The sequence below is a fragment of the Bombina bombina genome, chromosome 4 (genome assembly GCF_027579735.1).
Source record: "Bombina bombina isolate aBomBom1 chromosome 4, aBomBom1.pri, whole genome shotgun sequence".
NCBI classification, from domain to species: domain Eukaryota; kingdom Metazoa; phylum Chordata; class Amphibia; order Anura; family Bombinatoridae; genus Bombina; species Bombina bombina.
Genome location: NC_069502.1, coordinates 480,460,934 through 480,488,502, shown reverse-complemented (window position 1 = coordinate 480,488,502; position 27,569 = coordinate 480,460,934). Strand labels below are relative to the sequence as shown.

At 38.3% G+C, this 27,569-nt stretch overlaps 1 protein-coding gene across 1 annotated transcript in view; it reads right to left on the bottom strand.

The window, feature by feature from the left end:
- Positions 1-27,569, bottom strand: part of MCPH1 (microcephalin 1) — a 1,050,284-nt gene that overhangs the window by 35,209 nt on the left and 987,506 nt on the right. Inside the window, exon 13 of the mRNA XM_053710372.1 lies at positions 19,109-19,346. Within this exon, the coding sequence (XP_053566347.1) occupies positions 19,109-19,346 (238 nt within the window). The remainder of the gene's footprint in view (positions 1-19,108; positions 19,347-27,569) is intronic.

The following is a 27,569-nucleotide window of genomic DNA, read 5'->3' as shown; positions in this document are numbered from 1 at the left end:
ACTATGGCAGAAATCTTAAAAAAAAGTTAGCGACTACATGAATGTGATTAATGATAAATGGGAGGTTGTCTTCAAGAAAGAAAAACTTTACCTTCACTTTAATTCCGATTGGCTGATAGAATTATATCAGCCAATCAGAATCTAAGGGACGCCATCTTGGATGACGTCACTTAAAGGTACCTTCATTCGTCTTTAATCGTTGGATGAAGAGGATGCTCCGCGTTGGATGGATGAAGATAGAAGATGCTGTCTGGATGAAGACTTCTGCCCGTCTGGAGGACCACTTCGCCCGGCTTGGATGAAGACTTCTCCCGGCTTCGTTGAGGACTTCGGCCTGGTTGGATGAAGACTTCTGCTGCTTCCTTGAGGATGGATGTCGGATCTTCAGGGGATAAGTGTTAGATTTTTTTAAGGGTGTATTGGGTGGGTTTTATTTTTAGGTTAGGGACTTTGGTCCGCAAAAGAGCTAACTGCCCTTTTAAGGGCAATGCCCATCCAAATGCCCTTTTCAGGGCAATGGGGAGCTTAGGTTTTATTAGATAGTATTTTATTCGGGGGTTGGTTGTGTGGGTGGTGGGTTTTACTGTTGGGGGTTGTTTGTATTTTTTTTTACAGGTAAAAGAGCTGATTACTTTGGGGAAATACCCCACAAAAGACCCTTTTAAGGGCTATTGGTAGTTTAGTTTAGGCTAGGGTTTTTTTTTATTTTTTTTGGGGGGGGCTTTTTATTTGGATAGGGCTATTAGATTAGGTGTAATTAGTTTAAATATCTGTAATTTGTTTATTATTTTCTGTAATTTAGTGTGTTTTTTTTTGTACTTTAACTAATTTAATTTAGGTAATTGTATTTAATTTAGTTAATTTATTGAATTATAGTGTTAGGTGTTATTGTAACTTAGGTTAGGTTTTATTTTACAGGTACTTTTGTATTTATTTTAGCTAGGTAGTTATTAAATAGTTAATAACTATTTAATAACTATTCTACCTAGTTAAAATAAATACAAACTTGCCTGTAAAATAAAAATAAACCCTAAGATATCTACAATGTAACTATTAGTTATATTGTAGCTATTTTAGGGTTTATTTTATAGGTAAGTATTTAGTTTTAAATAGGAATAATTTAGTTAATTATAGTAATTTTATTTAGATTTATTGTAATTATATTTAAGTTAGGGGGTGTTAGGGTTAGGCTTAGGTGTTAAAACATTTAGTATAGTGACGTTGGGGGCGGCAGATTAGCGGTTAATAAATGTAGGTAGGTGGCGGCGATGTTAGGGAATGCAGATTAGGGGTTAATAAGTGTAGGTAGGTGTTGGCGATGTTGGGGGCAGCAGATTAGGGGTTCATAAATATAATGTAGGTGGCGGCAGTGTCCGGAGCAGCAGATTAGGGGTTAAAAAAATTATTTTAGTGTTTGCGATGCGGGAGGGCCTCGATTGGGTTAATAGGTAGTTTATGGGTATTAATGTACTTTTTAGCACTTTAGTTATGAGTTTTATGTTACGGCGTTGTACCATAAAACGCATAACTACTGACTTTTAAATGCGTTAGAACTCTTGACAGGGTAGGCTGTACCGCTCACTTTTTGGCCACCCAGGACAGACTCGTAATACCGGCGCTATGGAAGTCCCATAGAAAAAAGACTTGACGAAGTTTACGTAAGTCATTTTGCGGTAAGGCCAAAGAAGTGTGCAGTACACCTATACCTGCAAGACTCGTAATAGCAGCAGGCGTAAAAAAGCAGCGTTAGGACCTCTTAACGCTGCTTTTTTACCTTAACGCAGAACTTATAATCTAGCCGATGATTAGGAAAGTGTTCAGATGACCCAGCTTCTATGGCAGATTTAGGGAGAGTTAGAAGACTTTATAACTGCAGGGAACTAATACAAATGTTCAGTGCAGAAAAAAACAAAACATACAGCTAATGGTAATTACATTAAAAGAGCTCTCAAAGAAAGGGAAACACCACCTGTTAAAAACTTACAAATTCAAAAACCAATAAAGCAGAGATGCGGTAGCACACAGGACACCTGGTATCTAGATAGCATACTTATGACCGGAAGCCTGTATCAATCTAGCCTCATATAAAGAAAAAAGCATGCCAAAACAGATGCTTTCATGCCGACACACAGAGGCACAAAGCCAACATGTGTCAAAAAAAAAAATGTACATGCACAAAAAACCTGGTGTGCATTTAAAATATACACATGTGAAACACGTTAAAAAATGTACATGGGCGAAAACACGACGCATATTTACAAATACATAAAAATGTTTTATAAAAAGGGGGGATTACCAAAAAATATATAATTGTCCCAAGGTCATATACATATATAATAAATATATAACAACAAGCTAAGAGGATTATAGAGTGCCAAATAATAAAAAGATATATAGTACTTACCATTAGGCACCCCATTACTGGAGGGGAGGAAGCCAAAACCAACAGAAAAGGGCAAAGAACAAGTCCCTGCAACACCTGTGGAAAGGCTTGTGACTAAATCACAATAGGTGAAAAATATGCCACTACCTGTACTCCAAATACATCCCTCCAACAATCACTGTATTCTGAGGGGAAATAGGTCTTAACTCGGTCTGAGAACCCCTCTCACTGGTGAATCAAATCCCATCTTCAACCTCCTATAGTGGAAGCAAAGACAAGACTGAGGTACATGTGAGGTGGGAGGGGTTTTATAGAGCTCTTGGGATTTGGGAATCTTTGCCTCCTCCTTGTAGCAGGGAAGAGATATTCCAATAAGTAATGGATCACAGGCTCTTACCACCTGTATGAAAGAAATAACTCCACCTGGATGGAGCACAATGTTATAGAAATGGCACACATGAACTAGCACTGTCTCGCTGTGAAAAACTTATAAAATGCACTGAGATAAGAGGCGGTCTGCAGAGGCTTATAAACAGTTAGAAATGTAGAGGTTTAAAGGTTATAAAGTATATTAATATAGCAATGTTGGTCGTGAAAAGGTGGGGAATGGGTAGTAAAGGCATTATCTATCTTTTTTTAACAAAAAAATTCAAGTTGACTGTCCGTTTAACAACTGTAAGAGTGTGATTGGCTGCCACTAGCGCTTTTGACTATAAAATATTGTACATATAAAGAGGAAATTAAATTCCTTCAAATCTTATATTACCTAAAAATAACAAAGAATCTTGAAAAATAATTTTTGACCTGTAGGTAAACTGAAAAATAAAAAGGAAAGGCTCCTCTGTAAATCTGAGATGGGGATATGAAAATGTAAATCTCAGATTTATAATAGTTATGAACTGACTTGGTTCTACAGTAAGAATAGCTGACCAAAAACTCTAATTAAAATTAGGAACCCTTAGCTGTTTAAAGTCCTGTGTTGAGATCCGGGCAAATTACTTGCAGATCTTGAACAATCTTAAATAATCTACCAAAAACAAGTCCTCAAAAAGGAAACAAAATATGTATGCTTACCTGATAAATTAATTTCCTTCATGGCAGTGAGGGTCCACAAGTTATTACTCCTGACTACTAGGAGGCGGCAAAGATTTCCAAAACTCCAAGAGTACTTAAACCCTCCCACCACACTGAAAAGCCAGTCTGACATATAGCCAAACATGGAGAAGAAGAAAATTAGGGAAAAATTATGTTCAAGCTAGAACTGGCACAAAAAAAAATTGATAAAACAAAAAATTAGCAAAAATGGTCAGATCTCGTGGACTCACCACCATGAAAAAAAAATGAATTTATTAGGTAAGCATAAATTATGTTTTCTTTCATAAAGGTAGTTAGAGCCCAAGAATAATTACTACTGGAAAAAGGGCTATGGAGTCCACAAATTATATCGGCAGGACAAAAAATTTGTATTACTTTTTATTCATATATTTTTTTTAATATGCAAAAAATCTAATGTCCAGATACTACTGCCTGAAGGACTTTCCTACCAAAAGCCATCTCAGAAAAAGCAAAAACATCAAAATTGTAGAATGTATTAAAAGGTATGTAAAGAAGACCAAGTTACTGCTTTGCAAATTTGCTCAATAGAAGCCTAATTCTTAAAAGCCCAGGAAATAGAAGTTGATCTATTAGAATGGGCTGTAATGTGTTTAGGGGTAGACTGTCCTGCCTCCATGTAATACTTAGAAATCAAAAGTTTCAGCAAGGAAAAAAGGAAAGAACCAGCGAAATTAACAAACTTGAGGATTGTCTGAAATGCTTAGTCGCTTGCAAATAAAATTTCAAGCCTCTCACTTCCTCTAAATAATATGGAAGCCTCTCTTTAAAATTCTTTTGATTAGGACAAAGAGACAGAACAACAATCCCCCTATTGATGTTATCTGAAGAAAACACCATTTGTAAGAAATCAAACTTATTTTTCACGGGGATAAGGTGGTTTTAGGACTAAAATAAGGAGGCTTGCAAGAAAGCACAGACAACTCAGAAAGTCTTCTAGAAGAATATATTGCTAAAAGAAACAAAACCTTCTAAGACAGTAGCCGAATATCTAAACTGTGCAAAGGTTCAAATGGAGAAATTGGCAAAACTCTTAAAACAAAATTAAGTTTTTAAGGCGGAGAAATTTGTTTAATCACTGGTTTAATCCTGACTGAAGCTTGAACAAAGCTCTGAATATCAGGAAGCTTAGCAATTTTCTTGTGGAACACCGAAATTGTCAAAATCTGACCCTTTAAAGAACTATCAGATAAACCATTATCCAAGCCATTTATAAGAAATTGAAAAATTCTAGGAATTCTAAAAGAATGCTAGCTAAAATCCTGTTTTTCAAATTTTCTGATAAATATTTCTTCTCACAAGTTTACAGGCTTGAATTAAGTTTTCAACTACAGAATCAGAAAAAAAACCCTATATTTAAGATTATGGGGCTGAATGATCAAGCTTTGAATGGAGCTTGATGCCCCCTGTTTCCGTGCGAGTCTTCAGGCTCGGCGGAAACAACAGTTATGAAGCAGCGGTCTTAAGACCGCTGCTCCATAACTGGTCTGCTGACTCTGAAGCTGCGGTCTGCAATCCGCCTGATCCTATACAATCGGGCTGATTGACACCCCCTGCTAGCGGCCGATTGCCCTGCGAATCTGCAGGGGGCGGCATTGCACAAGCAGTTCTGGTGCAATGATAAATGCTGACAGCGTATGCTGTCGGCATTCAGCGATGCTTGTCAGACATGATACGTTACATTGTATCATGTCAGACAGACACTGATAAATCGGCCCCTATGTGTTCAATCTCCAAGTTGTCAAGTTGAGAGACTTGAGATCCTCATGAAAAAAAATACCTTTTAACAGAAGGTTGTGACCCAGTGGAAGAGACCACAGAGGATAAGTGGACATTTGAACCAGATCCACAAACCAAGTTCTGTAAGGCCAAGCTGGAGCAATCAGAATGACTCATGGAATGTCAAGGTTATCACTTTTGGCAGCAGAACAATTAGTGGAAAGACGTAAACAAGAGTCTACTAGAGCATCCACAAAGTTCGCCTGAGTATCCCTTGACTTTGCAAAAGTATTTTGGAAGCTTGTTGTCCAAACAAAAAGACATCAGGTCTATACCTGGTTGAAAACTTCTAGATGAAGAGACCACTCCCCAGGATAAAGGAATTGGCGACTGAGATAATCTACCTTTCAATTGCTCACTCCTGGAATTTGAATTGCAGAGATTGTTCTCTGCCAAATTCAATATTTGGGAGACCTCCCTTATCACTTGGAAAGTACAAGTTCCTCCTTGATGATTGATATAAGCCACTGCTTTGACATTGTATGACTGAAAACACAGATAAGTCTATCTTTCCAGGAGAGGCCAGCTCTGAAGGGCCATCAAAAGACCAAACTCATTGAAAACTCCCAAACTGCATCCCAACCAAAGAGGCTTCCATCTGTCATGATAATAGTACAGTTGGATAAACAATGCCCCCAGAGATATGGACTGGTTATCTATCCACCAGGAAAGAGATTGTCTTGGTCTGAAATCCAAAAGGAATTTCTGAGAAAACTTAGTGTAATCCTTGCACCATTGATGAAGACTTGTACAAGCTGTCTGTAATTGTAATGTCTGTTAAACTGTCAAAAAAAGTTTTACTGAGGTTTATTCTATAATGACAACTAGGAAGGAGACTCTAGTTTGAGGTGAAAGAGATCTTTGGAAAAATGATTCTCCAACCATGATATTGAAGACACATTAAGAAACAGTTGATATGAGATACTGCTAGAGGTAAAAATGGAGCCTACGCCAATATATCATCCATGTAAGGAAATAACAAATTAACAAGCTCTTATTAAAAACAAGATTGTTCCCAGAACCTTCGTAAAAAGTCTAGGAGCAGTAGCGAGACCAAATGGAAGAGAAACAAACTGAAAGGCAAATCTTAGAAACTGGAGATGATTCCTGTGAACAGAAATACTAATGCAAGCATCTTTCAAATCTATTGTTGACATAAACTGCCCTTGTTAAACAAGAGGAAAAATAGTCTGAATTGTTTCGACCTTTGAAACTAGGAACCATGCGAAACCTGTTTCAAGACATTAAATCTAAAATAGGCATGTAAGTCCACCCCTTCATGAAAACCTTTTAAATGTTGGAATAAAAACCTTGGCCTTGTTCCAACATTGGTACTGGAACTATGATACCCATAAATTAAAGAACAAAGACTGACTGACAAAAGAGAAGAAACCTTCCCTGTGAAGGCCTGGATTTGAAGCCTATTCTTTATCCCTAGAAGAATATGTTTAGAACCCATGGATCTTGAACATATTTGGGTGGGGGGCTTGTGGACTCTCACAACCATGACATAAATTAATTTATCAGGTAAGCATACATTTTCCATTACGCATTGGGAACTTATACCAAAGGTATGGAATCCACAAGTAATAATGGGCGGGATAAAAATGGAAAGTAATATAAAAATGTCAGGAATCTATTTTCCAGACACTACTGCCTGGAGGACTTTCCTACCAAAGGCTACTTTAGAAGAAGCAAAAGCATCAAAGTGGTAACATATGTAAAAGTATGTACGGATGACTAAGTCGCTGCCTTGCAAATTTGCTCTACCGAAACCTCATTTTTAAAAGCCCAAGAAGTAGAAATAGATCTACTGGAATGAACTGTAATATGTTTTACCTGCCTAAAAGTAAATCAAGAGTTGAAGCCAAGCAGCTAAATAAACAGCTGAGGCCTTTAAGCATTTCTGTGGCCCCAGAAAAGAATGAACAAACTAGAAGATTGTCTAAAATCTTTGGTAGCATGTAGGTAAAACTTTAAAGCCCTTACCAAATCCAAATTATGAAGAAGTCTTTCCTTCAAATTATGAGGATTAGGATAAAGATAAGGAACCACAATCTCTTGGATCATGTTATCAGCAGAAATAACTTATGCCAAAAAATAATCTAATTTAGTCCTCAATACCTCCTTATCTTAGTGAAAAATAAGATATGGGGGATCACAAGAAAGAGCTGACAATTCAGATACTCTTCTAGTTTGATCACAGGACGAATTCTAGCTTAAGCCTGGACAAAATTCTGAATATCTGGTAGTTTGCAATATTTTTGTGATACAGACAAAGCTGAAATTGGAAATTTTAGAGATCTGGCAGATAAACCTTAATCCAAACCCTCTTGTACAAATGGAATGCAAACTGAGGTTATTCTTTTTACACCACACTAGAAAAAATATCCAAACCTTGCGATACATTTTTCTAGTGACAGGTTTTCTGGCTTTTATTAAAGTTTATATCACTTCATCAGGAAAAACCTCTCTGCTGAAGAATCAGGTGATCAATCTCCAAGCCTTCAAGATGAGAGACTCGATATCTTGATGATGAAAGGACTTTGCGATAGAAGATTGTGTCTTAAAGGAAGAAGCCATGGAGGGTAGCTGGACATCAGAATCAGATTTGCATACCGAGTTCTTCGAGGCCAAGCAGGAGCAATCAAGATTTCCGATGATTGTTTTACATGAGCTATTACTCTGGACAGAAGAACTATTGGCGGAAAAATTTAAGTCATATTAAAAGACCAGAGAGTTGCTAGAGCATCCACTGACTCCGCTTTATCTCTGGATATTGCTAAATATCTGGGAAGCTTTTTGTACAAACTAGTGCTGTAGAATCTGTTGGCACTCTACAAATTACTGATAAAAATAATAAAATGAGAAGCCATTAGGTCTATTTCTGGAAGACCCCATTGATCTACTATCTGATTGAACACTTAGACATAGACAATTCCCCTGGATGAAGAGATTGACGAAGATAATCTGTTTCCAAGTTTTTCACTAATTTTTGTTTACTTGGAGGGGGCATGACTGCAAACATCTCAGATACAGAAGAGGGCACAAAAACATAATTTAATTTAAGAACTTACCTGATAAATTAATTTATTTCATATTGGCAAGAGTCCATGAGCTAGTGACGTATGGGATATACATTCCTACCAGGAGGAGGAAAAGTTTCCCAAACTTTAAATGGCTACAAATACACCTCCCACCACACCCACAACTCAGTTTAACGAATAGCCAAGTAGTGAGGTGATAACAAAAAGGAGTAAAAAAAGCATACAAAAAGAGGAACTAGAAATATAATTGTACTTTTATACACAAAAATAACCACCATAAAAAGGGTTCTTACATAAATTATGTTTTCTTTCTTGTAATTGGCAAGAGTCCATGAGCTAGTGACGTATGGGATAGAAATACCCAAGATGTGGAAGTCCACAGAAGAGTCACTAGAGAGGGAGGGATAAAATAACATCTATTTCCACTGAGAAATTAAATCCACACAATAATTAAGTTTTTCTTAAAAGAAACTTAAATCAAAAGCAGTAGAATCAAACTGAGACAGCTGCCTGAAGATCTTTTCTAACAAAGACTGCTTCAGAAGAAGCAAAATACATAAAAATGGTAAAAAGAAAATATGCAAAGAAGACCAAATTACTGATTTGCAAATCTGATCAACCAAAGCTTCATTCTGAAAATGCCCAAGAAATGGCGACTGAGACTTAGTAGAATGAGCTATAAATCTCTGAGGGGGAGCCTGCCCTGCCTCAAAAAAAGCCTTGAGAAACAAAAAGCTTTAACCAGGATGCCAAAGAAATGGCAGAGGCTTTCAAACCTTTTTGGGAACCAGAAAAACAACAGACTAGAAGTCTTCTGAAATCCTAGTAACCCCGATATATAATTATAAAGCTCTTACCACATCAAAGGGTGTAAAGAACTCTCAAAACATTCTTTAGGATTAGGACACAAAGAAGGAACAACAATTTCTCTACTAAAGTTGTTCAAATTCACAACCTTAGGAAAAAAAGAAGTCCACAAAACAACTTATCTAGATGAAAAAATCAGATAAGGAGACACACAATATAGCTGATAAATCAGAAACTCTTCTTGCAGAAGAGATAGTCAAAAGAAACAACACTTTCCAAGAAAGTAGATAATCTTAAAAGAAAAAGAATGAGCCTGAAGAAACCTTAAACCAAATAAGACTCCAAAAAAGGAGAAATTAATAAATGAACAGGCTTGATACAAACCAAAGCCTGAACAAAACAGTGAATATCAGGAAGTTTAAAGGGACATAATACTCATATGCTAAATCACTTGAAACTGATGCAGTATAACTGTAAAAAGATGACAAGAATGAAATAAAATATGAGGATAAACATCCTGAAAAATGGAGTGGACATGAAATTACCTTTCTTCTTAGGGACAAAGAATAGAATTGAACAGAAATCCAAATCCTGTTCCTGCAAAAAGAACTGGCATAATTACTCCTGAAAAAAAGTAATAGAGTGTACTGAGAAAGAAAGATTCTTCCTATAGGAGGTCTCATTCTAAAAATCTATTCAAACCCTAAGAATAATATAGAATTTGGACTGCGTTCATCCAAAAACAATTTAATCTGCCCCCCACCAGAAGGACTGGTTTGAGAACCGCACCTTCATGCAGCCTAATAACTAGTAATTATATAGCATTTTTCTCCCAGAAGGATACAAAAAACGCTTTTTAAGGGCTTACACTCGGAGTTAACCAAATTAGCACCTGATAAAAACAGTTATTATTGCCCAAATAAATGGTACACAATAAATTGACCTCAAAAGGCTTAAGGGCTGTATTAACCCTGCCAGGATATGAATCTATGACCCTTTGATCTAGAACAATTATTTGTAGTCAGGACATTCACCAACTGATCTACATCACCGGACTAAAACTCTAAACCTCCAAAAATAGTGAAGATAATAGAAATCAAACAAATTATAATCCTAACAAGCTAGAGATAATTGAATATATTTAAAATCATAATAATATATATAGTAAACATAATAAAATAAATACATCAGAAGTAAATAAACAGTTATATACTTGAAAATCTAAAACTGCCTATGCTAACTGTTCAACAATAAAAAGGTTGAAAAAAACAGCAGTGTCAGCCACAGATAAAGCTGAGCTAAAAATATAAACAGTACGTAAATATGCTCTACTAAGGTTATATTCAAAATCTAAAGAATACAAAAATAAGTACCAATTTCGATAGAAATGGTAGTACAGTCCCAAAAGGGAATCAGGATAAACCATTCTTTAGAACATAATACAGATAGGATTAAGCTCGCATTCTATTGGCTGATTGGAACAGAAATCTCTCTAACTACCATGAAAAGGACAAACAGGAAGATAGAGGCCTTTAGAAGCAAGTTCAGCATACAACTGATTAGAATGCATAAGGTGATCAATAACTGCATAGTTAAGGTGGTGTTATAAATACACTTAAAGGGACATAAAACCCAATTTTTATCTTTCATGATTTAGATAGAACATAACATTTTAAAAAACTTTCTAATTTACTTCTTGTGACGAACCAAGGTTATCCAACCCTGCGCCAGTCACTTATTTGGCACAGAAAGGGTTATCAGCCCCCTTTTCTGTCACCAAAAGGTCACAATCTAGCCACACCAGGCAAGCTTGTGATTCAGTTTAGTGGGTGCAAGAGTTAACAGCACTCCCTTAATCTGTACTAGACATAAGAGAAATGTCCAACACTCCCTTTTAATGCCACCCACAATAAACTATCAATCCTATAGCTCTAATACTGCCACAACTTAAAATTTATTAAAGGGAAAATCCTAAGGAAAAACCCAGACTTTACACATTAACTCTAGAAATACAATTTAGCAGAAAATAACCTAAATTATACAGTTCTAATATTGCAGTATCTTTCAGTAACGTGGTTCAATTATTAGACAAAGGCCAAACTTAATAAAGGAATTATTTATTATGCCAAAAATATTATGCACAATGCATTATTAATAAAAAGTTGTTACAAATAAAATTACACACGCAAACAGTGTTTTAAAATAAAAAGGAGAAAAACAGAATTGAATACTTTACTAGCTTCAATCTCTCTGCCCGGGGATGGCAGGAAAATGATGGCTCCTTACTTCTGTACAGCAGCTCCCCTTGTAAGAATGACAATCTTATTGTTAAAAAATAAGATTCTTAAACCTACTTTTCAGAGATCAGGTTGCTTAACCACACCCTCCTGGGCGGGCTGAGAAACCCCCCTGTCTTTATGACTTCAATAGACTAATTTCTTGCCTGAAATTATACAATCCAGTATAATTTCTGCTAGGTAAGACATTTCTATATTTACATCTCTAGAACCTTTTAGTTTTATTGGGAGAATCGGTTTGATATCAAATATGCCATAGGTTGTCATATTTACCTTCCTTTAGGTTATAACAGTTTTAACCCACATATGTACATAATATACCAATGTCCTGTCAGTGACCTGGTCAGTTTTTTTAATGAAGGGCCTGTTTTGCATCAGGCATTCTATTGACAGCTTAAGCCATAACTTTATCCTGTGTATCTCTGTGACTAAGAGCTTCAGTGACTTTATGACTCAATGCATACACACTAACATTTGGTGGCTATTTAGGAAATAGGCCTGGCAGTTCAAAGAAAACACAAGTTACAATTCTTCTTGACAACAAATAACTGTTTTGGAGTTCAAGCTACACAACGTTAACTCCTTAGCAGCTGAATCCTGAGATATTTGTGACACCTCCCCCAATAAGATACGCAAAAGGGGGTGGCTACGAGCCACTCCCAATGCGTATCAAAAGGAGCTTCCCCTTGCGGTGAGAACACCATTGCCAGATAGATTGCACCTAGCAGTTTTGGCAGCAGGATGCCCTCCTTTTAAAAGTGACACACTAGTTGCTCTACCCAACCGATTGAATATATTGCAGGGCCCCTCCCATGCAGCCTCTAGTTTGTTCTGTCTCATGGGTGTGAGTACAAGAACATTATGGACCATCTCACACACTCCCTCTCTGGCAGTAAACTCCTGCAACTGTTTTTGTGCGAATATGGCATCTCTGGGTTTTGAAGGTACCTCCCCCAATAAGGTTTGCATCTTATCCATGAATAAAACATCATCCCCTGTCAGTTGCTGCTTAACTACCATAGGCTCTTGCCCTCCCACTGGAGTAGAATTCCTGTACTCCTGCACTCTGTTATGGTTGGTAGGTTGTTGACTAACTGCCCTCCTCCTCACTGTGGGTTCTAACTGCTGAGCCTGCTGGGGACACTGATGCTGCACATCTATCAGTGTATTTGCTGAATGGCACTGTGGGGCTGTGTAAATACACTTCTCTGTACTCCTCCCCCCTGTGCCTGCAGTCTGTGTCAGTCTCTGTCCCCTAGCCTGTGCAGTCTGTTTATAGGTCACAGCTGAGGATACTGGGATCTCTGTCACCCACAATCTTTCACACTCACTCTGGGGGTCCCTCAAAAAGTATCCTGTACCCTCCTCCCCCACACACACTCTGAAATCTGTGGCTTTGCTGCTTCTGTCATAGAGTGGGCTAGTTTGCCCCCCTGCTCTCTCTCACAGTCAGTCTGCCACTTTGCATAATCACACAGAATCTGGAATCCTTTTGACACTGGTGCAGACAAGCACACATCTTCCTTCTGCCATGTATCCCAACTATTGTGTCTTTTCACAAGGTACAGAATTGTCCCTGGCAGAGACTGGCACACATCATCCAGCGGCCCAGTCACCCAGTCATTCTCTCCCCCGTCAATCTCCCCTCCTTCTATAGAATCCACTGATTGAATCACAGGCAGACACGCACCCCTCATCTGCCTTCTCTCACAAACAGCTTCTCCCTGTACAGGTAAACTCAGTTCAGGCACAGACAGACCCACGCAGTCTATCTGCCTTTCTCCCCCGTCAGTCTCACCCTGTACAGCTAATGGTAATTCTGCCGATACTGCTGGTTTAAGTACAGGAAGACACACACAGTCTGTCTGTCGTTCTCCGCAGTCAGTATCTCCTCTTACAGATTCACCTCTCAGCACAGACATCCCCAGTTCAGGCACAGCCCTGTGCACACATGCACTCTGTCCTCCCTCCTGGTCATAATGTCTCTGAACATTTGTACACACAGCCCTTTCCACATAAGGGTCTGCAACTAATGTCACTAGGTCACATGTAGCATTGTCAGGCATATAAAGAGATAACAATCTACCCAAATCAGTACCCAGTAAGACATCATAAGGAATATTTTCAGATACCCCTACATTTCTTAAACCTCTCCCCGCTCCCCAATCAAGATATACACGTGCCATAGGCACTGCAAGTTTCATTCCCCCAATCCCTTTAACTGCTAGAGTCTTTCCAGGGATAATGTTCTCAGAGTTCACTAGCTTTGGATGCATCATAGTCACTTCTGCACCTGTGTCCCTTAGCCCTAAGGTTACCTTATCTCCAACAGTCACAGGTTGCAAGTTCTCATGGTTGTTTTCCTCTGGACAGGTAACAAACAAAACAGATGCTGGTACTTCTGAGGGATTACTCCCTCCAGCTGATTGCCCCAAGTTAATCCTCTCTCGGCAAGTGGAACTGATGTGGCCCACTTTGTTGCAAACAAAACATCTGCGGGTATCCCTGTGCCCAGATGTAGCACTCGCCCCTCCTTTCCCAGAGGGAGCAGACACACTGGATAAAGGCACAGCAGGTTTTGTGAAGGGGGGTCGTGCAGCAGCTCCTTTACAGGTGGATCCCCCCCTTAGAAAAGGATTTCCTCCCATTCTCTGGAGACCTGTTAGCTGTGTAAAAATCAGCCAGCTCACCAGCTTCCAATGCTGTTATGGGCTTCCGATCTAAAACCCATTCTTGAACTCCGGCTGGGCACAGCTGCATACATTGCTCCTTCACAATCAAATCTTCCAGCTCCTCCATAGTGGCAACTTTTAATCCTCTGACCCACTGTTTAAAGGCTGTCCTCAAGTTCCCAACAGCTGTAATATAGCTCTCTGACAAACCTTTCTGCAGAGAACGGATTTTTTTCCTGTACACCTCAGGAGTAAGATTGTATCTCCTCTGTAGTGAAGCTTTAATGGAATCATAGTCCTGATCAAACTCTGGGGGTAGTTCAGCAAACGCCTCCAGTGCAGGACCTTTCAGGCCAGGGGTAAGGTACTTGGCCCACTGCTCCCTTGGCAACTGGAACTGTCTGCACACTTTCTCAAAGCTACGCAGGAATACATCCACATCTCCATCTTTCTCCAGGGTGGGAAAATTCTCTGCACGCACTCTGGGAGCAGGGGGGTCTCTAGGTTCACTAACAACAGGTGAGACCATCCCTCTCTCCAACCGTGCAAGCTGTAGCTGATACTCTCTCTCTGCCTGTTGTTCAGCAGCCTGTCTTTCAGCTGCCAGAGCCTCTCTCTCATCCACAGCAGCCTGTCTTTCATAAAACTTTGTAATCAGTTCCATGCGCAAACTTGCATCCACTGAGCCCATATGTTTAAGAACAGTTTGCAAATAACAGTCCAATGGATCCCCAGATCCTGAAGAATCACCGCCCACAGCTGCAGATATCTCTCCTGGGACTTCAACTGGTGTGATTTGGCTGTTATCATATTCAACAAGAGCTTGTATTAGTAAATCTTTGTTCTTTGAACGTATTGGAATATCCTGCTCCTGGCATACGAGTATAAGTGCCTCTCTAGATCGCTGCTTGTATGCCTCCATAGCAAAAATAAAATAGAAAAGAAAAACAGACAATAGGGAAGGGGACTGTTTGCAATGTGTGACTATATAATGCACTGAGTTTTAGCCTTTGGAAATTGTAAGAAACAATTTCTTTTAGTACCGGGATTTTCACACTAGCAAATCCACAAGCACTAAAATCTAATAATAAAAAAAAATGATCCACACCGCTGCCCACCAATTTGTGACGAACCAAGGTTATCCAACCCTGCGCCAGTCACTTATTTGGCACAGAAAGGGTTATCAGCCCCCTTTTCTGCCAAAAGGTCACAATCTAGCCACACCAGGCAAGCTTGTGATTCAGTTTAGTGGGTGCAAGAGTTAACCGCAATCCCTTAATCTGTACTATCGGTTTGATATCAAATATGCCATAGGTTGTCATATTTACCTTCCTTTAGGTTATAACAGTTTTAACCCACATACAGGGAGTGCAGAATTATTAGGCAAGTTGTATTTTTGAGGATTAATTTTATTATTGAACAACAACCATGTTCTCAATGAACCCAAAAAACTCATTAATATCAAAGCTGAATAGTTTTGGAAGTAGTTTTTAATTTGTTTTTAGTTATAGCTATTTTAGGGGGATATCTGTGTGTGCAGGTGACTATTACTGTGCATAATTATTAGGCAACTTAACAAAAAACAAATATATACCCATTTCAATTATTTATTTTTACCAGTGAAACCAATATAACATCTCAACATTCACAAATATACATTTCTGACATTCAAAAACAAAACAAAAACAAATCAGTGACCAATATGGCCACCTTTCTTTGCAAGGACACTCAAAAGCCTGCCATCCATGGATTCTGTCAGTGTTTTGATCTGTTCACCATCAACATTGCGTGCAGCAGCAACCACAGCCTCCCAGACACTGTTCAGAGAGGTGTACTGTTTTCCCTCCTTGTAAATCTCACATTTGATGATGGACCACAGGTTCTCAATGGGGTTCAGATCAGGTGAACAAGGAGGCCATGTCATTAGATTTTCTTCTTTTATACCCTTTCTTGCCAGCCACGCTGTGGAGTACTTGGACGAGTGTGATGGAGCATTGTCCTGCATGAAAATCATGTTTTTCTTGAAGGATGCAGACTTCTTCCTGTACCACTGCTTGAAGAAGGTGTCTTCCAGAAACTGGCAGTAGGACTGGGAGTTGAGCTTGACTCCATCCTCAACCTGAAAAGGCCCCACAAGCTCATCTTTGATGATACCAGCCCAAACCAGTACTCCACCTCCACCTTGCTGGCGTCTGAGTCGGACTGGAGCTCTCTGCCCTTTACCAATCCAGCCACGGGCCCATCCATCTGGCCCATCAAGACTCACTTTCATTTCATCAGTCCATAAAACCTTAGAAAAATCAGTCTTGAGATATTTCTTGGCCCAGTCTTGACGTTTCAGCTTGTGTGTCTTGTTCAGTGGTGGTCGTCTTTCAGCCTTTCTTACCTTGGCCATGTCTCTGAGTATTGCACACCTTGTTGCAGCTCTGAAATATGGCCAAACTGGTGGCAAGTGGCATCTTGGCAGCTGCACGCTTGACTTTTCTCAGTTCATGGCAGTTATTTTGCGCCTTGGTTTTTCCACACGCTTCTTGCGACCCTGTTGACTATTTTGAATGAAACGCTTGATTGTTTGATGATCACGCTTCAGAAGCTTTGCAATTTTAAGAGTGCTGCATCCCTCTGCAAGATATCTCACTATTTTTTACTTTTCTGAGCCTGTCAAGTCCTTCTTTTGACCCATTTTGCCAAAGGAAAGGAAGTTGCCTAATAATTATGCACACCTGATATAGGGTGTTGATGTCATTAGGCCACACCCCTTCTCATTACAGAGATGCACATCACCTAATATGCTTAATTGGTAGTAGGCTTTCGAGCCTATACAGCTTGGAGTAAGACAACATGCATAAAGAGGATGATGTGGTCAAAATACTCATTTGCCTAATAATTCTGCACTCCCTGTATGTACATAATATACCAATGTCCTGTCAGTGACCTGGTCAGTTTTTGTAATGAAGGGCCTGTTTTGCATCAGGCATTCTATTGACATCTTAAGCCATAAACTTTATCCTGTGTATCTCTGTGACTAAGAGCTTCAGTGACTTTATGACTCAATGCATACACACTAACATTTGGTGGCTATTTAGGAAATAGGCCTGGCAGTTCAAAGAAAACACAAGTTACAATTCTTCTTGACAACAAATAACTGTTTTGGAGTTCAAGCTACACAACGTTAACTCCTTAGCAGCTGAATCCTGAGATATTCGTGACACTTCTATTATCAAATTTTCTTAGTTTTCTTGTTATCCTTCGTGGAAAAGCAGAAATGTAAGCTCAAGAGTGTGCACGTGTCTGCAGCACTATATAGCAGCAGTTTTGCAACAATGTTATACATTAGCAGGGGCACTAGATGGCAAAACCTTTTCCTGTTGTGTAGTGCTTCAGGCATGTGCACGCTACCTACCTAGGTATTTTTTCAACAAAGAATAACATAAGAATGAAAAAAAATTATAATAGAAGTAAAATTAGAAACTTTTTAAAAATTGTATCCTCTATCTGAATCATGAAATACATTTTTTGGGTTTAATATCCCTTTAAATAAGTGGTCAGAGGATCTACCCACTAAAGGCTCTACAAATAAATTAATTGGGAAAGCTCCAGAATACTCCATAGAAAACACGAGGCAAATCCAGACAGGAATTACCACACAATAAGTACAGTATAGCATAATATATTAAAGAGACCACAGAATATTACTGTTGGGGACTTCAGGCAGCAAAGTCCAAAATAAAGGGGGGGGGACATAAATTAGAAAAAATCTTTTAAAATAAAGTATAGAAGCTGGTTCTAGAAATATTTTGCAAATCTTACCCACTGCAAATCGCTTCTCATAAAACAGGGAACGGAGTACGAAATTGCACCTACGCTCCCATTAGCAGCACTATCCATAAAGAAGCTAGTGACAGAGTGAAGGAAAATTATTTAACCAAACCGCTGACAAATTATAGTGCTTAGCCTCAAGAACCAATGGCCTCAATAAATGGAGAGCGCTAACCCAACGCTGGTAGTCAGCTATTAATATAAAATTATTACATATGGAACCCAGAGTGAGATGTGAAGTGCATATAACATATAAAACACAAGTAATAGAAGAGTTGCCAGATTAAATTATGTAACACGGAGCTCACATATCAAGTAAAATAAAAATAAACATCAGGCTTACATTTTAGATAAAAAAACATATATTAGGCAAACATAAATATTGTGTATATTCAATAAAGATACCTCTGCTCAGCACATAACAGCAGATGATATAAAGGGACACTGAACCCAAATTTTTTCTTTTGTGATTCAGATAGAGCAAATTAGAAAGCAACTTTCTAATTTACTTTTATTATCAAATTTTATTCATTCTCTTGGTATCTTTATTTGAAATGCAAGAATGTAAGTTTAGATGCCGGACCATTTTTGGTGAACAACCTGGGTTGTCCTTGCTGATTGGTGGATAAATTCATCCACCAATAAAAAAGTGCTGTCCAGAGTCCTGAACAAAAAAAAAAAACGCTTAGATGCCTTCTTTTTCAAATAAAGATAGCAAGAGAACGAAGAAAAATTGATAATAGGAGTAAATTAGAAAGTTGCTTAAAATTGCATGCTCTATATGAATCACAAAAGAAAAAATTTGGGTTCAGTGTCCCTTTAAGTTAGTATATCGATGACCCAAAAGTAGGAGGCTATGGACCTGTCCTTGCGACATCTGTAGCAGGCTTGTGACTAACTCTTTCAGGGGGAGTAATTGTGTCACTGCCTCATACTCCAATCTCCCCTCTGTCTCAAACAAGTCTCAAATTAGTCTGAGAACCCCTCTCCAATGAAAAAACTGAAGACCATTTTAATTCTTCACCCAGGTGTAAGGGATAAAGTGCTCTTTAGGGTTTTTGGGAAACTTTGCCACCTCCTTGTGGCTAGGAAGTGAATCCCATGCGTAATGGATCGTGAACACTCACCCCCTTATGAAAGAAATGAAGTGTATAAGGAAGGATTGTGAAGTAAATACTGTTCATATCTTACCAAGTAGCCATTTTTCTGAGATGCTCTGCATGTCAGGTGTTTTTTTTCCATTAAACTGCCCGATACAGATCTTGGCTTTACGCAGAGTCTTAGATACTTTGCCTCCACACAGCTGCACCACTTCAGAGAGTTTGTCACAGGGAGGTTGGCTGCATGGGGATATAAACACAGTGGGTACATCTGAAAGCAGATCCGGCTGATACTCTCCTGCTGATAGGTGGTGTTGCAATCTGCAAATCTGGTTTTAAGGAAAACAAAATATTTTAATAGATTGCCTTATGCAGCATGGATATTTCAGGAACAAACTGCACAAATTAAAATCAATCTCTATCAACAAGTTCATAAAGGGACAAGGAAACACTATATTTAGGTTGTATTGTGCATTAGAATAGCCATTATTTAATATATATATTTTTAGCATTATATAGAGCAGTGCCTTAAATAAATTTCCAAAATAATATAAAGTATATTTCCAATAGTTATGCCAATTTTCTAAACACTATATGATCATTTTATAACCTGTCCTGGAGTCCATGTATTTTTTAAAGGGACATAAAACCCAAACATTGTCATTCAGATAGAGCATATGATTTTAAACAACTTTCCAACTTCTATTAATAAACTGTATTTGTTCCTTTGATATCCTTTGTTGAAAAGCATGGATGTGCACATGTCTGCAGCATTATGGTAGCAATTTTGCAAGAATGTTATACATTTGAAAGAGCACTAAATGGCAGCCCTTTTACCCGTCATGTAGTGCTCCAGACATGTGCAAGATATCTACATAAGAATCTCTTCAGCAAAGAACACTATAAGAACAAAACAAATTTGATAATAGAAATAAATTGAAAACTTTTATATGCTTTGTATGAATCTAAAAAGAATGTTGGGTTTCACATCCCTTTAAGTGAAAATAATAACAAAAATCATAAACTGTTATTGTATATAAAGTTCCGAATTTGTGAAAATGTTGTTGCCCAAGAAATAAAACTTAAGCAACAAAACAAAAACAGTAATGACATTCATAGATTTAGCTGAAGACTGCTACCTGAATACTTTTCTCCACCCAAGAGTCAATAGTCACAACATAGGTGGGGACATACAAAAATACAACAGCCTGAGACTTCTAGGGTTCATTAATTTTACAGAGTATATAAACAAGTAAGAATATTATACAAATCATTTTTTTTTAGTCTGAAGAAAAAGGTCAGATACAACCAATAACGGGATAGTACATTATATATACTGTACATACATATATATAAAATCAAGAAAAAAAGAGGTCTTGCACTAGCATCTAGAGTTGTTTAAACTAAAGACCAAAAACAATAAATGTCTACAATAGCTCCTAAACTACATTAAGATACCAAAGTCATCTTAAGCCTGTCCATTCTCAAAACACAATCACCCTTCGGGTATACAAATACAATTAAATCCCTAAAGTGGTTAAAACGTTTTATGATAAAACATTATTCCTACCTTAATAAGAATCTCAATAAACAGGTGAACGTTAAAACCATAATAAATTAGAGGTTTTGACATAACACACAATGAACACACCCACTTGCACTAATATATAAAATATATTTCTAAGATTAGGTTATAGGCAAGAAGAGACTGACAATAAATATCATTCCCAGAGCGGCATTTACAACCCCTGAATCTTCAAGTGAACAATGTTGTGACTTTATATTTTCCAGTGTCTGGCCACCATCAAATGAGTTAAAAGCAACTGTGTGGGAGGCAGATGATAGGTTAAAAGCACATTACAATAAAACAAATAAATAAATTGCATTATTTTGTTAGGGCAGTTTAATTTTTAAGGCTATATAAAAAATGTAAATAAAAATCTGCCCTACTGAAACAGTGTAGTTTATTTTTTATTACGCTCCTTCAAGTAAGTAAGAATAAAGAGCTAACTTTACAGGATAAAACAAAGGAGTTTCAAATGTAAAAACACATTTACATTATGGCTTTCTCCAACAGAAAGGATATTGTGTATTTACCACATCCTACAGAAAGGAATTATTTGATGTTATTCTTGTGGCTTGAATATCTCTCATATCACCACATATAAGTGCCTAAGCCTTGGAAAATATTATTCGCAAATGTGTGAGGGGAGAAAAAAGATCACCTCCAACAATAACATTTAACATGAGTAGAAATACTGTCTTTTGCCATATTCTTATTAAAGGGACAGTCTATTTCAGAATTGTTATGGTTTAAAAAGATAGATAAACCTTTTTGTTACCTATTCCCTAGGTATGCATAACCGACCGGTTATATAAATATACTTTTATCTCTGTGATTACCTTGTATCTAAGCATCTTCTGACAGCCCCCTTATTTCACTTATTTTGACAGACTGGAATTTTAGCCAATCAATGCCCTCTCATAAGTAACTCTACGGGCGTGAACATGATGTTATCTATATGGCACACATGAACTAACGTCCTCTAACTGTGAAAAACTGTCAAATGCATTTAGATAAGAGGCTGCATCCAAGGGCTTAGAAATTAACATATGAGCCTACCTATGTTTAGCTTTCAACTAATACCAAGAGAACAAAGCAAAGTTGATGATAAAAGTAAATTGGAAAGTTTTTTAAAATGACATGCCCTATCTGAATCATGAAAGTTTAATTGAAGTTATGAATAAAAACTCCTTGCCAAGAACAGTTTCTTACCCAATGCTGCTTATAAAAAAACATTAAAGGGACAGTATACACCAATTTTCATATAACTGTATGCAATAGACACTACTAGAAAGAAGAATATGCACAGATACTGATCTAAAAATCCAGTATAAAACCTTTTTAAAAGTTCATTAGAAGCTCCCAGTTTATCACTGTTGACGAGGTTAGGCTGGGGCACCCACTGAAATGTGCTGAGAAAGCAGGAAGAGCAGACCCTGCTCCCTCCCCTGCATATGAAAAGCCCCATTACATAAACAGGAGCCAGCAGGAGTCTGTAGACTTCCGTATACATCTGATACTTTTGGGTTTGGTTAAGAGTCTCAAACTCAACACAATGTTATTAAAAAATAAGCAAAACTATACATTGTTACAAAAACACTCCCAGATGGGTTATATAAATGGATCGTCTACAAAACATTTATGCAAAGAAAAATGTAGTGTACAGTGTTCCTTTAATATAGTAAACTGTAATGAACATACGCAAGGAAGTCTGCAATAGATCAAAGTCATCACTGTAAATGGCCCATAGTGAAGCTGTAGCTCTGATAGAAGAACCCTAAAGGGACTGTTGTATTGCTACAGAATAAATAGCATAAAATATCAACCAAGTATTAATATGTTTTAAAACAAATTAGCACGTTGTTTGCTGCAACTATTTTTCAATAGCCAAACTCCACTCACTATTTGCCTTATTTGGAGAAGCCATTAAGGCCTTGCTTCTGGAGAAGACAAGGCTAGTCACAGTCTGTATAAACTGCATTGTTTTTTGCTGAAGCCAATTAGGAACATATATGTAGCATTGTTAGCCTTGACAAATATTCAGTTTGCATTTCCAGTTCTGAAAATTAGAAAATGCACAATTTGCAGAGCTAAATTACATGAAAAGAGGCCAAATAAACAACGAAAATATAATGCATATAATAAAGTTGTTTTACTATGTATAAATATTTTACAGCCTTTTTTTTCACAAGCCATAATATGAAACAAATAATCTAGCTTGCTAGCAAAGTCTCTTTCCTTTCTGAACCAAAAATGCATTGAAGGTTATCAGTTTTCTGATTTCCTTAGAATTTTCAATGTAATACATAAGGACCCCAGCTAAAACCATGTTAAAAATCTGTATACTTGACCTGACAGAAACAATTTTTTAGAAAACAATCTGAGAATTGACCACTTTCGTAAAACATGTAGCAGAGGGACAGAACTACAATCAAGATAGTGTAAATAGATATCTATAGACCTAAACAATATATAGGCAAGTAACAAATTGAGATTTATAAGGACAATGCACTCAGGGAAGCAGCTGATACCTGTAAAATGTTAAGGGGCGGGTATGTGCGCCCCTGTCCGCCACAGCTCGCCTCTGGCGGGTTGAATTCCTCTGGCAGAATTCAGCATCGCACATGAGCGCTATTTTGGGCTTGCGTGCAATCCCGCCCCCTGCCCGCGCTCAGCCAATCACCCGCGGGCAGGAGTTGTCGATCTCCCCAGACGGACTAGACCATGGAGATTGAATTTGACGAAAGATTAGGGAAGCAGCGGTCTCATGACCGCTGCTTGTTAAATACGGCGTGTAGGTTCTCTTGTGAGAACCTGCAGCCGTAGTGGGTCAAAAAGTTTGCAAAGCCTTTGATAAATCGACCCCTAATTGTATTCATATATACTGCAGTAACTGGCTTTCAAATGAGCTGGGTTCTCTTTCACCCACCTTTACTGAGAGGTTGATGTCTGCTACTGTCCAGGGCAGCCAAAAGAAATTTTGGGGCCCCTGACTTAACCATTGATCAGGCCCCCCCCCCCCTCCTTTGAAATGTGCAATTTTTGACCAAGTGACTAAAATGTATATGTCTATTTAAACTTGGAAATGTTGTAAAGGTAGTAACATACAAATATACAGACACCCTCATACACTGAAACACACATACACACACACACTCACACATAAGGATTCACATATAGACACGCAAAGAAACACACTCAGACACCCAAACAGACACTCAACACTTGTTTACAATGAGCTAACAAGTAATGAGGTAAACTACAGTTTTGTAAAAAAAGGAGATTTAGAAAACAAAATATGGAGTTCTAATTATCTTTTTGTAAAGGAAGATGCCAACTTAATGATGACAACAGCATGCAGTGGCTGAAAGGAAGGGGCCTGAACTGCCTAAACAATAACTTAAAGGTTAAATGGTAGATTGTCGACTTCCGGAAAGGTCTCAATAGTCTCAAAGTCTGTAGAAAGATGTGAATAATTATTAGTAAGGTCAAAATGTCCTAAAAAGGAACAGACAATGGACACACACACAAACTCAAACTTGCACATACACCCAAGGAAACACCGGCAGAGACAGCCTCAGAAAACACACAAAGACATACACACACACTCACACACAGAGACACCCACAGAAAACACAGAAAGACATACACACACAGAGAGACAACCACATAAAACACAGAAAGACATACATACACACCCCTTCACTGAGACATCCTCAAAAAACACACAAAGAGATACACACACCCTCACAGAGACACCCACAGAAAACACACACCCTCACAGAGACATCCACAGAAAACACAGACATACATACATACACACACCCACCTTCACAGAGGCATCCAGAGAAAATACACAAAGACAAGCATATACACACACCCTCACAGAGACACCCATAGAAAAAGCTCAAAGACATATGCACACACCCTCACAGACATCCACAGAAAATGCACAAAGACATACACACCCACCCTCACAGAGAGACCCACAGAAAAAAATACACTCATAGAGACACAAACCAAAGCACAAAGACAAACACAGACACCCACAGAAACACTCACAGGAGGAAACATTTATGCACCTTACATCCCCTAAATCAACAGTGTGTGACATGCATGATAAAAAAATTGCAGAAATGAAGAGATCACTTTTTAAAGAATCCTATTTGTAAATGTGCAAAAAAATAATAATTATGTGAATTCAAAATTGTACATTAATGATCTGGGTAGATGGCTAGATGAAGAAAAGTACTTTTAAAAGGTTGACATATGTTTGTTTGATTTTTCTCCATATTCCCCAACCAAGAGCACCACTTCAAATATAGTGTACAAATGTTCCCATCTGTCAGCTGTACTTATGGATTTTGAAAATGCTGTACTCTATATGGTCTTGGTGGAACCATAAGCTGTGGTACTCATACCATTAGATCTTGTTAAATGCAGGATTTAGATTTGTTGGTATGTATTTCAAAATTAAGTCAGCTGTAGTGTAAACTGAACAGTTTTAAGTTAACCTGTCTCATTTCAAACACTGAGCAATCTTAGTCAGAGTATAACATGTTATGCAGATGTAAAATTCATAGATAACATGCCTCCTTGCATCTGGAAAGTCCTTGCATAAATGGGCAGTAAACTGGAATGTAATGTATATATGTATATATATGTATATATATATATATATATATATATATATATATATATATATATATATATATATATATACTGTATATATAAAAATGCATATCTGCCAAAAGGGCACCTACCATTTGTGTATTGAGGAGGAAACATTTCTACATGGTTTTAAATATAGAATTTCTACAGCATTGTCAAATAATCATAAATACACTGCTGCTAAAAAAATATGTTTTTACGGACCCCTGGCCCCACCATACAACTACTACCACACTGACATTACAATCCAAAATTGAACAAAGAAATAAAAAACATTTGCTAAGTCCTACCTCCTCTGGAAATGAAAGTGATCTGCCATCTGACTCAGGCACACACTGTACAAAGTGCCATGTCTGTCTCACACTGTGCATAGTGGTTTAGTGCACACTCAGAAATCCCCTCAAATGCTAATACTTTAATCCTTGTAATAGCAATCCCCATGCTCAATTAGCACTCTGCTGTAGTACCCACTGGTGTCTGCCAAAATTTAAAAATAAATTGCCTCATGGGGCCCCCCTGGCCCATTGGGCCCCTGACAGGAGTCACCCCTGTCACCCCCTGATGGCGGCCCTGCTGCTGTCTCTCACTTGCATAACTTTTCATTAATAAAGTATTAAGGGCAAGATTACGAGTGGAGTGCAAAATTAAACTTTTGCAAGCACAATATTTGTGCTCCACTAGTAATACCAGCGCATGCATTTGTGACCTTGCGTTCAATTTGCATGGAAGCTTTGTGCTCACCAGAGTGTGCTTCCATAGGCTCCAATGGGAGCCTCGTTCTCATACCGTCAGACACGGCATGAGAACCTAGCACAGCAAAGGGGGCAAGTCATGCAGTGAAGGGCAGCAAATTTTATATATATATATATATATATGAATATATATTTGTGTGTTTATATGTGTATATACCCATATTAATGCATACATATATATGTATATAAATAACATAATTTATGCTTACAAGATAAATTCCTTTCCTTCCTGGCAGGGAGAGTCCACGACTTCATTCCTTACTGTTGGGAAATACAACACCTGGCCACCAGGAGGAGGCAAAGACACCCCAGCCAAAGGCTTAAATATCCCTCCTACTTCCCCTATCCCCAAGTCATTCTGCCGAGGGAACAAGGAAAAGTAGGAGAAACATCATGGTATAAAAGGTGCCAGAAGAAATAACATAAAAAAGGGAGACGCCCATCAAAAAAATAAATTACGGGCGGGTTTGTGGACTCTCCCTGCCAGGAAGGAAAGGAATTTATCTGGTGAACATAATTATGTTTTCCTTCCATAAGGCAGGGAGAGTCCATGACTTCATTCCTTAATTTTGGGAAAACTATACCCAAGCTCCAGAGGACACTGAGCGAATGATGGGAGAGAACAGAAAAAGAAGAGGCAGGCCCTATTCTGAGGGCACCACAGCCTACAAAACTTTTCTCCTAAAAGCTGCTTCAGCCGAAGCAAACACATCAAACTTGTAAAATTTAGAAAAAGTGTATAAGGAGGACCAGGTAGCCGCATTACAAATCTGATCCATTGAGGCTTCGTTCTTAAAAGCCCAAGAGAAAGCCACTGCTCTAGTGGAATGAGCCATTATCCTCTCAGGAGGCTGTCGTCCCGCTGTCTCATAAGCTAAGCGGATGAAACTCCTCAACCAGAAAGATAGAGAAGTTGTAGTAGCCTTCTGCCCCTTACGCTTCCCCGTATAGATGACAAACAAATAGGAAGATTGTCTGAATTCCTTAGTAGCCTGAAGATAGAACTTCAAGGCACGAACTACATATACATTTTACGATTCAACACCACCTTAGGGAGGAACCCTAGTTTAGTACATAAAACCGCATTATCAGCATTAAAAACCAGATAAGGGGGATCACATTGCAAAGCAGAAATCTCAGAAACTGCGCACAGAGGCAATAGCCAACAAAAAAAAGAACCTTCCAAGATAACAATTTAATGTCTACAGTATGCATAGGCTCAAATGAAGCCTGCTTGAAAACACTAAGAACAAGATTGAGGCTCCAAGGTAGAGCCCCAAATCTAAACACAGGTCTGATCCTAGCCAGAGCCTTAACAAAGGACTGCACATCCGGAAGCTCAGTCAATCTGTTGTGCAGTAACACCGACAAGGCTGATATCTGTCCCTTCAGGGAACTAGCAGATAGGCCCTTCTCCAGTCCATCCTGGAGGAAAGCTAAAATTCTGGTTACCCTATGCGAGGAAAAACCACGCTCTTCAAACCAGTACAAGTAAGCCCTCCACACGTTATGGTGGATACTACAAGTAACTGGCTTACGAGCTTGAACCAGAGCATCGATAACAC